Consider the following 13,976-nt stretch of genomic DNA (forward strand, 5'->3'; position numbering starts at 1 on the left):
TCATGAAGCCCACCATTGGGAGCTCCTGGACTTGTTCCCAAGTCCCCCTCTGCAGCCTGTTTCTAGGCCCCCCCACCCCTGCCTACGGTGTCGCATGCAATTTTGACCATGACCCTCCTAGCACGTTAAGTCCCCAACATACGATTGCAAATACTTATATGCAGTATTTGTTTTTTCCCCCATATGAAAGCGTTACTGTGTAAAAACGCATTTGTGTGACATTTTTGCTTAGCTGTAAAAATTGATAACTCGTAAAGTACTTACCCAATTACGAAGTTCTTGGTGTTAAATATATAAAATTACCTGTTATATTTTTTTTAGCTTGTTCTTGAGTTTCTTCAAGTGTCTCACATTTGTTGACTCTTTGTACAGCAGATGCTTGTCACTGCCCTCTGGTGAGCCTAAACTGCTCGCCCACACTACCTCAAAAGAGCATTTGAGATTATTAACATAAGCCCTATAAGCCAATAAGGGTTGTCTGGACTTTCTATATAGTGTACCTCGTTTTGGTACACTACATTAAAAGCCAGCTTCTCACACCCATGAAACCTAAAAGGTCTCTGCATTGGTTACCGGTTGCCTGAAGATCCACATTCAAGCTGCTTTGTATCACCCACAAAGCAATACATGGAATGGGACCGCTCTTCATCAGGAATAAAATCACAAAACACATTCAACAAAGGAACCTCCACTCTAAAGGGGCACCTTGCCTCAGAATCCCAAGATACAAGGAAAAAAACATGGGTGGCACATCCTTCTCTGTTCAAGCAGCCAAACTATGGAACTCTTTACCCCCCAACATAAGATCCACGGGCAGCCACCTTATCTTCAGAAAACTACGCAAGAATTGGCTCTTCCCCACATAAGCACCATACACAAACGGAAATTTACAGCATACCCCCCTGTATATAAGCATTTATTTTCACTATAGATATGTACCTATCTTTGTGTATTGCTTTGTAGAAACATGTAAAATAATGTTAACAATTTTTTAAAGTACAATAACACTTGAAAACCGGAGTTTATCTGCTGCATCTTTGGTCTACATGTACTTGCTTCCATTGTGGATTTATGTACCTTCCATGTACTTGGATCTGTGTGTTTGTTACTTTTCTCTTGAAAAAGCATATCCAATGTACTACCCTATTTCTCATCCTGTACCTCTATCAATATCTTTAATCTACATATACTTGCCTCCTTTATGCATCTATATACTTCCAATGTACTTATGGATCTATATATTTATCACTTTCTTCTAATTTAGCATTTCCAATGCACTACCCTATTTCTCAGCCTATACTTCTCTCAATATATCTTCTAGCCCAACTTTCTGACTCATCTCAAACTTCTTTCTACTACTCTTTCCAATGCACTACCCTATTTCTCACCCTATGCATCTATCAATATATCCTCTAAATCACCTCTCATTTATCCCAATCCCCATACCACTACTATGATCCCCAAAATAACCCTTTCCAGACTCTCCCCCTCTCTACCCCTCTTTGCGTCATCTGACACCTCTTTTACAATACCGATCCCCCAAAGCAAACCTTTCTAAACTCTTCCCTCTGACTTTTCCCCTCCACAAACCCTTTTTACTCATCCAAAAGCCTCCTCCTACTGCTATGACCGCCCCCAAAAGAATATCTAAATCCTTCACTCTTCTATCCCTCCACTATACTTTTCGATGAAAATAACAGACTAACCTGTTCACTTCTCAAATTTCATATTCCACTGTACTAATTCACCACTGATCCTTTATGGGTTCCAGAGTAGTGTACTACTGCCAATAAAGTGCTTCAACACCCCAGGGTCACAAGCGCAATATAAATGCAAACCTTTTTCTCTTTTCTACCCCTCCCCAACCCTTCTCAATCAAAATAACTGGCTAACATATCCACCACTCAAATTGATTTCATATTTCACTATACTAATTCAACACTAATCCTTATGTTTTCCGGAGTAGCGTGCTACGCGCCAAAAAAGCGCTTCAAAACCCCATCAGGGGTAGCAAGAGCTATATAAATACAAACCTCTTTCCCTCTTCTATCCCGCCGCCTACCCTACTCTATCTAAATAATTGAATAACATATCCACCACTCAAATGACTTCATATTTCACTATACTAATTCAACACTAATCCTTTATGGGTACCGGAGTAGCGTGCTACTCGCCGGAAAAGCGCTTCAACGCCTCATCAGGGGTGGTAAGCGCTTTGTAAATGCAATTACAATACAATCTATATCCTTTTGTAATGTCATGATACGTTGTTCCTCTTTTTACACCAGTATCTTGCTTATCACTGTTGTTTCTCCTGACCTACTGGGCTAACTCTTTTATTTATTTAGTGTTTTATAGAGCGCGAACATGAGCCGTTAGGATATCAGAGTGCTTTACAAGGCTCAGCAAGATGTTTATAAAAGTTCAGAATAGAAGAAATCATGTGAACATTTTGCCGTGATAAATAGGATATTGCAATGAGAGGGAATAGGCAACATGGGTACAACTTAAGGGAGAAAACAAACATTAGCAGAAACAGAGAAAGCTTGTACAGCACCAGACTCTGCCCCCTAAAGTGAGTGACCGACAAGTACGAATGAAGCAAAAGGAAATAGCAACAACCATGGTACAAGACATTGCCTAGGCTACATCAAGGAAGTCCAGATTGGCATACACTGGTAGAGGTCAAGAAGAGAGCATATCGCTAGGCAGATGAGCTGTATATGTGCTGAGAGTGTTAACAGGATGTTTTGGTCCCTGATCATTTGTAAAACGCTATGATACCCGCCTGGGTCTTGTCCATGCTATATAAAACTTTATATAAATAAATAAGACTAATTTCTTTTCTTGCTCACATAAGGGCAACTAGATGGGGGGGGGGGAGAGGGCAAGGAGTCCCAAAATAGGCCACTATTCTACTTTCTACCCAGGGTATCAAAAGATATTGGAGTAGATGCCTCACTCACTTCTTGCGACATGCTTCATCATCGGCGCCTATCCGCACCCAGGTAGGGAGGTACCACCAGCGTGGACTCGACCAAAAACTGATTTTTGGGGAGTTCGTAGATAAAACCAAACTGGGCAATGCAGGGATCCAGAAGGAAAATATTAGTGAGGGTTTTCTGTAAAAATACCTTGCAGTATACCCCAAGTGAAATTCTTTGTTGGTAGGGTATTGAGGATATGGTAAAAAAGATATAGTACAAGGTTATAGTTAAAATTCTACTCCTCATTTGACCTTGCTTTCTAGGGTGCCAACATTTTTCGGCATGCACCATGAGTCCCAACGGATCTGGGTCCTTCTTCAGGGCTAGATGCGTGTCCCTGCACGAAGAATTACACCTTAATTCTCTGTTCAAACGTGAGGCCTAAGGCTCTCACCTGGTACTATCCTCCGTCTGTGGATAATACCTACGGAAAAAATTAGACCTATTATCAGAGACACAGTTCTAAAGAAGGGTCCCTACACCTGTAGTAAATATAGTGGTCTCTCCTAGAGATAAAGGGTCTTCTGCATCCTACTGAACGATGTATGACTGTTTCGTTCTGTAAACTCTACCTGCTTTTTGGTGAGTTAAGTGATGTGAATGTCATTTCTAATTTACCTACACACACCTCCCAAAATTCTGTGAAAAACAATTTCTTAAGTAAGTGGCGTTGATTCAGATTTGAGGTATCAAATCGAGCTCCTTAAAGTTCAAGAAGGATCTCACAATTTTGCAGGATTTTTACTAATCTCCTTACCTCGCCCCATGGTCCGATTTTGTCTTTAATATTCTCTTCAATATTATCGTTGTGGGCTCCTGTTTTTTGCTATCAAAGTCGGTAAAACAATGTTTGCAATTGATCCCTGTGCAGGCTCAAAAACAGTTATACACGCTCTCATTACCTTTCGTCTTGTTTATGCCAACGCCATCTATTTGGTACTATCTGCCTACTTGTTGAGGAGGTTACAGCTGGTCCACAACGAGGCTGTACGGCTATTGTTAAAAGTTCCTAGGCAGAAACACATTCGCCCTTATCTAAAGAAACCTCATTGGTTGCCCATCGAGGAGAGACTTCTGAATAAAGGTTCAACGCTTGCCCACCGAGTCACCACCGAGGTATCTTCCTGCAAGAATCGCCCATTATCTACCTGTAAGAACTCTCTGCTCATCTGGTGCAGGGCTGGCCAAAGTACCAAGCATAAGGAGAAAGAAATGGGGTGGTTTGTCCTTCTCCTATCTTGTGACTTGGGCCTGGAATGCCCTCCCGCTAGACTTGGGGGCGCTAAGGGACGAAAATCACTTTAGGCACCACCTCAAAACCTTGCTCTTCCTAACAGCTTTTCAGTAATTCAGATGTATAGGAATGACCTGTGCACGTAGTCCTGGTGCTGGGACACTCTTGGGTAGCCATGAGCTTTATAAATCTTTTATTTATTACTTCAAGTATTCAACCCATTGCTATTGGTGGCACAGCTACCTAAATATATAAATGTTATGTTCAAGTAAAATAAATCTTTGTGAACGTGGGAGGAAAATGTAGACGGAAATCTGAAATGGCAAAACACTATAATGCCACTTGTCGTACATTATTGCATCGCCTAGGTCTCCAGATATCTGCAGCTTGTTTCCTTAACAATCCACTTACAATGTGTTGCTTTTGTGACTGTGTGTGACCTCACATTGTATATCCTCTACATACAGCATGTGTCTTTGTGTAATGTTTTGTAGAGTGATGGCAGAGAGACAGATTCCGCATCAGAAGGCAGTTTTCCGCTTGGCAGACACAAGAAGACCCCCAGCTCTCTAACCAATCTTAGTGGCTCCTCTGGCATGGCATCCTTGTCCTCTGTATGTAAACCAATGCTTTGTTTCTTAACACACTGCTTTAACTAATCCATGCATTGAGGCGTTTGAGTCTGTTTCTAAAGTAATGTCTAACCCTGCATTTTGTTGTCCACAGGTGGATGGGGTATTGTGTTGCACCAAAACCTTGTTTCTTAACAGCATGCCCACCATAAATGGGTTGAGCACATTGTGGTGATCACTTTGATGTATTAATGAGTGTTAAGTCTAACTTTCTGACTTGCATGAGAGTTGCTCTTTATGATGCAAAAGGATTAGTTGAACCTTAACACCACAATTTAAATAAAAATGTCGGTGGCAAATTCTGATTCTGAATAATAGATGATTCAAGCACTGAATGCTACTATGGGCCTCATGTAGGTAGCCAAATACCGGTCGGTAACGGCCGATTTTCGGTAATTATACCGTTACCGACCGGTATTTTGGCTATTGGTATGTAGGGGGACAATTTTTGGCTTCGGAATTTACCGAATCGGTAAAATTACCGATTCGGTAATAATACCGAATCGGTAATGTTACCGAATCGGTAACTTTTCCGAATCGGTAATTTTACCGATTCGGTAAATTCCGAAACCAAAATCGAGATGTAGGGGGAGTGTGTGGGTGTGTTTAAGAGTCGGTATTTACCACCAACTTATAGTTGGTGGTAAATAATTAATGTATGTGTTTAAGCATTTTTACGCGCGTAGCAGTGTGCAATGTGGCATACATACATGCCCTTAGGGCATGTATGTGTGCCACATGTGCACACATGGCCGAATCAGGGGTGCAACAGGGTGTCAATGTGACACCCTGCCACCCTTTCATGTGTTCCCCCCCATTACCGAATCGGTATTTACCGATTCGGTAATGAGGCATACCTTCCCATCAATGGGAAGGTATGCCTCATTACCGAATCGGTAAATACCGATTCGATAATTACCGAATTGTAACGAATCGGTAAAAAATACCGACTCATTACCTACATACGAGTTACCACTTCTAAAATACCGATTCGGTATCGTTCGGTATTTTAGAAGTGGTAACTGGTATGCTACCTACATGAGGCCCTATGTGTTTATGGCTTTTTAACTGTCTGATTATCCAGGCAAAGTCAAAAAACGTTACTGTGGTGGTGCCAAGTAAAGGAAAAACTGCAGCAAAATGGCTTTGCTAGACGAGCTTGAACAGGATACTTGAGGACTACTTTTTGGGGGTTAGTCAGGTCTGGTCTTCGCCGGTAGGTGCAGAATCCTCACGTTGCCACAAATGGAAAAATAAGCAATGTATTTCTGGAGAATTTGTATAAGCCTAGCTAAGTATGGTGATAATTGACAGCAGAGAAGTGAAGATTGTAGAGCTTTTGAGGGCAGAGATTTGAAGTATGGAGATCTCAAGAGAAGTGAGTGGCAGGGGGGGATAGACCGAGATTAGGTTTAATTTATAATAGCAAACCGGCAGTTCCATCTGTGTTTGCTGGTGATTTTAAGTTCACTTTAACAAACTCCAATAAAACACTTTTTGAATGAATTCACCTTTTACTTCCCAGGCAATGTTACAGAAGTGCGTACAAAAAGTGTGAAGCAATCTTGAAATGTGCCTGAGACTCGAGTTGGTGTGGCCCAGGAATTCAAGATTTGCATGTTAAATTCGGCATGATTGAGACAAGAAAGCAAACGTTCAAGACTCCAGTCACCATGCCATGCTGCACGTGGAGTATCTTTCAAAGTATATTTTGATAAACTTGGGATGTGATGAAAAGAAGTAGTTTGTCCTCGCCCGGCTTCTGTCCGCTGGGAGAAATTTTAAGTCAAGTGCTAAGGGAAAGACCTCTACCTCTTTAAAAAATAAAATAAACTTAAAAAAAACATAATAGCCAATTTTTCTAACATCCTGGATCATAATGGAAGAAAAGGGTAAAAAGATTGAAGGTCAGCTCCATACCGCCACTAAGAAGCCCTTACGCCTTCAAAGGTTATTTGCAGTCAGACAGGTTTGCTTTATTCCTTACACAGCAGTGTGTGCAAGATCTTGTCATTCAGAAAGCTGAGCGGCATTAGAATATATAAACAATTCTCCTCTCTTATTTTTATAAGCCACACAACTAACGATGGGAAAATTGATTGAGCCAAACTTAGCAGGTTTTTTTTTGATTTGTAGTTAACTGATATTCTTGAACAATTGAAAATTAAGGAGAAAGCCTTTGTTTGAAAGAATCAATGTAGGACATGTGCAGAAACTAGAAGGTGCCTATTTGTTACCAGAGTACCTACTAATGAGAAACCTAGCTATCCCAGATATATATATATATATATATATATATATATATATATATATATATATATATATATATATATATACGCATTTACTGAAATACTGTGACTCACCAATAGGTGTACTAGAACTAGATAGTATAAGAGTTAGTAAATGAACTTGAGTTGAGACTTTTAACATCAATTTAATACAAAACAAGAAGAGATAATGTAATTTGCAGATGCAAGCTGCCTGGGTGCTATGAGGGGATACAGACTAGAGAGAGAAGCTTACTACTACTGCATTTGAGTCTGCATACTGTAGGTTCCATAATTGTGCACAGTATTGTGTGGTGAGAAAATGCACAAAGTGTATCATTCATCAGTACTGCTATCTTAATGTTGATCAGTGGTAAGTACTATATCAAGTGTCACATTATTGTAGTGTACATGTGCTTATAATGCTCGTTTTATGATACTCTGAAAAACATGATCAGACCACTAGAGATTGCAGAACAAGAAACATCCGTGTTCTCTAGTATCAGAACGGATCCAATGTTAATGGCTCACCCACTGATATGATATGAATCACACCATCCGAGATCATAAGAAGCACAAACCTGAGTGTACAAAATTTTGAAGAAAGCCCCATAATCAAGGCTGAGTGAAGTCTTTCCCCTAGTGAGAGATGTACCTGCCAACTGTTTTAAAGTTACATTTCCTGATGTACAAAAAGAGGCGGCCTTTCTAATTATGCAGATTTGACAACCTTCTACATTCTTCATTGCTCACTTGAGCATATTTGCCTCTAAGTTGATGTTTAATTTGGAGATTGACACTGCTTGACCATGTGCAGGATGGTTGCTGGATCTCCAGTGGATAGTCCATGATTATTGGTGTCCTGGATTGCCTTGACATAGATTCCAATAAAGTGCATGCATTGGTTTTAAATCCCTCAATAACCGTTCTGTAGCATCATTTGTTCAGAATCTCTATTCCCAAAACAACTCTGTTGCTGTTTAATTAGTATCCACTCACCCTAATTACTGTTGTCACATGTTTGCATGCCGTAAGTGGCCTCGATCAGCTCCTCATCTTGTGTCGGTATTGTCTGTTCTGGAAGTGATGTCTTGGTGCCTATATAGGCGCCACCCGGGTGCGCTGACGTCTGTTCCTTTCTCTCCACGCCAGCCAGCGCTGTGCCAGAGAAGAGATGTTTTTGTTAACTTTTTTTAGGTTTACCTCCTGGTGTGTAGAGGATGTCCTTGCGCAAGTTGGGTTTTAAGCCCTGCGACACCTGCCACCGGCCAATGTCCGCGACAGACCCACACCTCGTTTGCCTTTGGTGTTTGGAGTGTGACGACACCAATGTGTGCTCTGATTGCTGAGCCTTGGCTCCGAAGGCTTTGAGGGAGTGGTCCCTAAAGCTGCTTGTGACCTGGCATGCAAATCCATGGCGGTCGAGATCCTGGTCGAGGGGAATGTCCCAGGATCATTCGTGGAGCCTGAAATCCTCTTTGTCCCATTTGAAGTTGTTGGACATTCAGGTAGAAGGTATAAGAAGAATAGCAAGAAGCCAAAGCACTCTTCAACTTCTCCTCCTCTTTTGGCTGAAGAGACGAGGGAGCCTCAGCATTTTAGGCCTCTTTTCCCAGAATGTGCGCCTGGCCGACTCCACACCTCACCGAATTTCCAAAGGCCGGAGCAACCCCTGCCTAGCTAAAGAGTTCTATGAGGCCATGTGCCCTTATTTTTGGGTGGTTAGACCCCGTCGACAAGCCTTTGGGCCCAACGGGGTCAGAAAAGACCTCATCTGGTGGGGCCCCAAGGATCCATTCCTGGTTTTGGACCAATGGCGTTCGTGTCATCTTCACCTATCCCGGCACCGGTCTCGCCACCAATGCTCCCAGTGCTGCCTGTGCCACCGTTCCCATTGTCATCCTCCACTCTGACATGGACCTGGAGGGGCGCGGACCAAATCTGCCAGCAGGAGCTCTCCCTCCTAGATAGGAGCCTAAGCCTTATTTTCTTGGGCTAGGCCTCTGGGAACACTGGGAGGGGTCACTGGACCATTTAGAATACCAGCCCTATGCGGAACAGAGTGTGGACTGGTGTGAGGACCTGGGTGAGGCCAGCGGGCTGGATGCGTATCCAGATGCTCATTTGCTTTCTCCCCCTTACACGAACCAATACTCCTGTCAGACCTATATCAATTTATATAAGCACCATGAACTATTGGTGTTATTTCTTTTCTGGTTTATCACTTCTTGTTTGTTTTTCTTTCTGGAATATTTGCCTTTGATACACATTTGCTTCTGACACGCATGAGCACCCGCTCTATTAGCTTGCTGAAGGTCTCTGATATGTTGTGGGTCCAAGAAATGTTCTTTTTGAAGCACCTACAGAAAAAACCCTTTATGTGCCAAAACTGTTCTTAGTTAACATTACCTCTTTGTGTAGAGCAGTCCCCTTACATGTACATATTAGTACAGTGTTTGTGTATTTACCCACAGATTTCCTCCCCTCCACTCACCTGAAAGTAATCAATAATAGTGGTCCTGATGAAGATGGAAGCTAATCATTCCCACCGAAACGTACGTTGACCAGACTGCTGGGAACCCCTAAAGGACAACACCAAAGCAGATTAAAATTGTTATTTGCTCCGTCCGTTATTCCGGTCATCGGTGTATGCCAGTCAATTATTGAGGGTTCCCCTTATATTCCTTTGTGTGAGACTGTATTGTTTGTGAAAGTGTGATATGGAAGGTGAGATTGCTTGATGTGAGGCGAGTTGATTGGGAGATGTGTGCTTTTATTTGTAGGATTAACACCAGTTTCTTTTCATGTATTTTTACCTGTAAATAATATTTATTGTACATGTCAACCATGCTAGACAATTAGTTAATTGTTTATTATGATTGTGCCTACATTTTTACAAATAGATATGTGACAACTATTAAAATCAAAAAGAAAAAGATGAATAAAAATAAATATATTTTTTCACATTTGAGTATGGCAAGATAGATTTTTATTTTTTTTGTGGGGCGGCCCGATTCGAGCCTTGTGTTGGCCACCATATAAATTGATATAGGTCTGACAGGAGTATTGGTTCATGTAATTTATCCTTGGTTCTTCCCCAAGCTCCTGGACCTAAAAAGTATGTTTAGGGGATAACTTTTTTCAAGGATTTCTTTCTTCCCCTACCAGGGCTACAGAGGAGGGAGTTTCTTATGCGATGGTGGTGCATAGGGCAGCAGAAGTCCTTAACCTTAAGCCTTAACCTTAAGCTCCCAACCGTGGCAGTCAAGACTAATCACTTGACTGAGGTTGGAACGATTACGCCTATTCAATGACATACAGTTGGGCACCTGGTCAAACCCAACATGGGGTCCTGTGAATAGGATGATTGTCCTCCATCGCTCCGCACCGAGGGACCCAAACTTCCTAACGCAACACCCTACTCCTGAGAGCTTGGTGGCCCAGGCCTCCACCTCCCAACGCACTTTCCCTACAACTCCCCCGGATAGGGAATCCAAGAGGCTGGACTCATTTGGGAAGATGTCTTCTTCTGCCAGCCTGGCATTGTGGTCTGTGAACACTTTTGGGCTATTATTCCCACACTTTGTGGGATACAGGTGCCCATGTGCTACCACAGGTCCTGTAGGAGGCTCTGGCTGTACTCTCCAAAGCTGTCAACAATGGGAGAGATGTGGCAAAGTTAATTAGTCGCTGCAGACTCCATACAACCGACTCGCTAGGCAGAGTGGTTTCCACGATAGTGGCCATTAGGCACCACGCCTGGCTGAGGATGACTGGCTTTTTGGAGATGTCCTAGCTTCCCTTATGGACATGTCCTTCGCTGGCACCCATCTCTTTGTAGACCAGGCAGATTAAGTACTAGAGCGCGATAAGGAATCTCGTACTACGGCCAGGTCCTTGGGCTTCTCTGTTGCCCCTCATCCACCCCAATCTGCATTTCGCTCCTGTCATGGCTTCGGAAGGGGATTCTAGCCGCACCTATTGCCGCCCAGCCACCACGCCGTGCAGGCTCCCTGGCCTCTGTATGGCCAATGGCACGGTACCCACAGACCTCGTGGGTCAGGTGTCCAGCGGTCTGGTCAATCCCCCACCACCACAACTGCAACAGCCTCCAAACCCTCCTAGCCTGCCCCTTTACCCACATGGGCACTCAGTTGGCTGCAGGATTCGTCATCCCCTGCCGGCTGGTAGTCCGTAACATCATACAGGTCGGTTTTTCAAATTGTCCAGAGGGGCTACTCCCTCCCCTTCCAGACTACCTCTGCCCCATTCCACCCTCTCACGATCGGCTGATGGAGGATCATCTGTCCCTTCATCCCAGGCTGTCGTCTCCCACCTCCAGACTACGGTGAACCTCCGGCACTCGCTGAGTTTCACTATCAATGTGCCGAAGTCACACCTGACTCCCTCGCAGAAGCTCCTTTTTATTGGCGCTGTTCAGGACACAGTGCAGTTTCAGGCTTATACTCCCGAGCGGCGAGTCCAGGATATTCAGGTTATGATACCAATATTTCAGCCTCGATCCTGGGTATCGGTGAGACTGACTCTGAGGCTGCTGGGCCTTATTGCCTCCTGCATCCTGCTGGTGACACATGCTAGATGGAATATGCAGGCTCTGCATTGGGACCTGAAGTTCCAGTGGGCGCAGCATCAGGAGAATCTGTGACATGGTTTAGATCTCGGAGGGGACTGTAAACAATCTGCAGTGGTGACTAACGAACTGCGATTAGGTCAGAGGCAGACCCCTCTCTTGACCCCAATCAGATCTCACAGTAGTGACAGGTGCGTCACTCCTGGGATGAGGCGGCCATCTGGGAGAGGTGGAGATCAGAGGCCTTTGGTCTCTAGTGGAAACCAGGCTCCACATCAAACTGCTGGAGCTCCAATCGATCCAACTGGCATTGAAAGCCTTTTTTCCCTTCATCAAGGGAAGACTGGTGCAGGTGTTAACACACAACACTACCGCTATATGGTACGGCAACAAGCACGGCGGGGTAGGGTCGTGGACCCTTTCTCAAGAGGTCCTGCGCCTCTGTACATGGCTGAAAGCCAGGGTATTTCTCTGGTGGTTCATCATCTGGCCGGTTCTCTGAACGCCATAGCGGACTAACTCAACCGAGGGTGCCTAGTGGATCACGAATGGCATCTCCATCTGCAGGTGATGCAAGGTCGCTTTCTGCAGTGGGGAGAGCCTTGATTAGATCTGTTTACCACTGTTGAGAAATCCCAATGCCCGCAGTATTGTGCGCTGAAGTTTCCAAGGCAGCAGTCGCTCAGAGACGCTTTTTGTCTCGAGTGGAGCTTAGGCCTCCTGTATGCCTTTCCACTCATACCACTCCTGCCCAGAGTTCTCAAGAGCAGACCTGACTGGGCTAAAGTCATCCTTGTGGCTCAGGACTGGGCACTGAGAGTCTGGTATCCCAAGCTTCTGTGTATGGCCATCGATCCTCTGATTGAGCACCTCTTCGGGAAGCTCTTCTGTCGCAGCAGCAGTGGAGAATTTTCCACCCAAACTTGTCCACTCTCCGCCGCCTTGTAAGGAGATTGAGCAGCGACAGTTGACCGCTTTTGACCTTCCTCCTGAAGTCTGTAACGTTATCTTAGCAGCCAGATGCCTTCCACCAAGATGGTGTATGCCTACTGTTGGAAAAAATCTGTGGTATGGTGCACAGAAAAATCCTCTTTCGTCCCCTCTTTCTGACGTTCTGCTTTTCATTCTTTCTCTTGCCCAGCAGGGCTCTGCTCTGGGCACTCTTAAGGCTATCTATCTGCCATTTCTGCCTTCATCCGGTTGCTCTTTGTTGAAGTCCCCTATTGTACATAGGTTCCTTAAAGCTCTTACTCAACAGTTTCCTCCTTCACCATTCATTATACCTCAGTGGGATCATAATTTGGTTTTTACTTTTTTGATATGTGCTCTTTTCGAGCCTCTACAAAATTCTTCCCTCAGGTTTCTCACCTTGAAAACAGCCTTCTTTGTGACAATTGAGTGAGCTGCAGGCCTTATAATTTAAGTCGCCTTATCCTTCAGCCTATCGTAACAAAGTAGTGCTTCGCACTAGGGCCTCCTTTATTCCGAAAGTGGTCACTCCTTTTCATGTAGGCTAATCCATCACCTTGCCTACTTTTTTCTCTCCTGCATATCCCTCCAAGGAAGAGGACTGACTCCACCGTTTGGAGCCAAAGAGCGTTGTCGTTCTACCTTAACCACATGAAAGCATTCCAAATAGACGAATAACTCTTCATGTGGTATGTTGGTGCAATCAAAGGTCGGGCAGTACAAAAGCAGACTGTCTGTAGATGTGTCATGCTATGCATCAAAATCTGCTACACACTGGCGAAGAAGCAACTACCTGAAGGTTTGCAAACTCATTTCACGAGAAACTAAAGTGGCCACCACTGCGTTAGCACACGTGGTTCCGGTCCTGGATATCTGCCAGGTAGCAACATGGGCTTCCCTGCTTAAGTTCACTAAACATTACTGTCTGGACAGTCCGGTCCACAGGGATGGTCACTTTGCCCGTTGGGTCCTGCAGGACTTTCTCGTTTGAAATTGGTTCACAGACCCTCCTCCCGGGATGGTACTGCTTGAGTATCTAATCTAAGGTAAGGAATCTCCGACTAGAAGCCTCTATCAGATGAACAAGTTACTTACCTTCGATAACGTTAACGCCTTATCTGGTAGAAACTATATCTAGAGGCAGGTTCCTTACTGATCCACCCATCCTCCCTGCTCTGCAAACGGAATTCTAGGGACACGGATGACCCATGACCCCTTTCAGGGCTCTAGTTTTACATTCCAGTCAGCTTTCTTCATGGCTCGGCGCTTCTGGCGTGGAAAGTCGTGAAAAGAAAC

At 44.1% G+C, this 13,976-nt stretch overlaps 1 protein-coding gene across 21 annotated transcripts in view; it reads left to right on the forward strand.

The window, feature by feature from the left end:
• SYTL2 (synaptotagmin like 2) overlaps positions 1 to 13,976 on the forward strand; it is a 462,890-nt gene that overhangs the window by 364,463 nt on the left and 84,451 nt on the right. For 19 of the 21 annotated variants that reach the window (XM_085623168.1, XM_085623172.1, XM_085623173.1 and 16 more), the window contains one exon: positions 4,716 to 4,835. The exons of the other annotated variants lie outside the window; for them this stretch is intronic. In XM_085623168.1, the coding sequence (XP_085479294.1) occupies positions 4,716 to 4,835 (120 nt within the window). The remainder of the gene's footprint in view (positions 1 to 4,715; positions 4,836 to 13,976) is intronic. 21 annotated transcript variants of the gene reach the window in all.

This window comes from Triturus cristatus, chromosome 8, assembly GCF_964204655.1.
Source record: "Triturus cristatus chromosome 8, aTriCri1.1, whole genome shotgun sequence".
Classification (NCBI taxonomy): domain Eukaryota; kingdom Metazoa; phylum Chordata; class Amphibia; order Caudata; family Salamandridae; genus Triturus; species Triturus cristatus.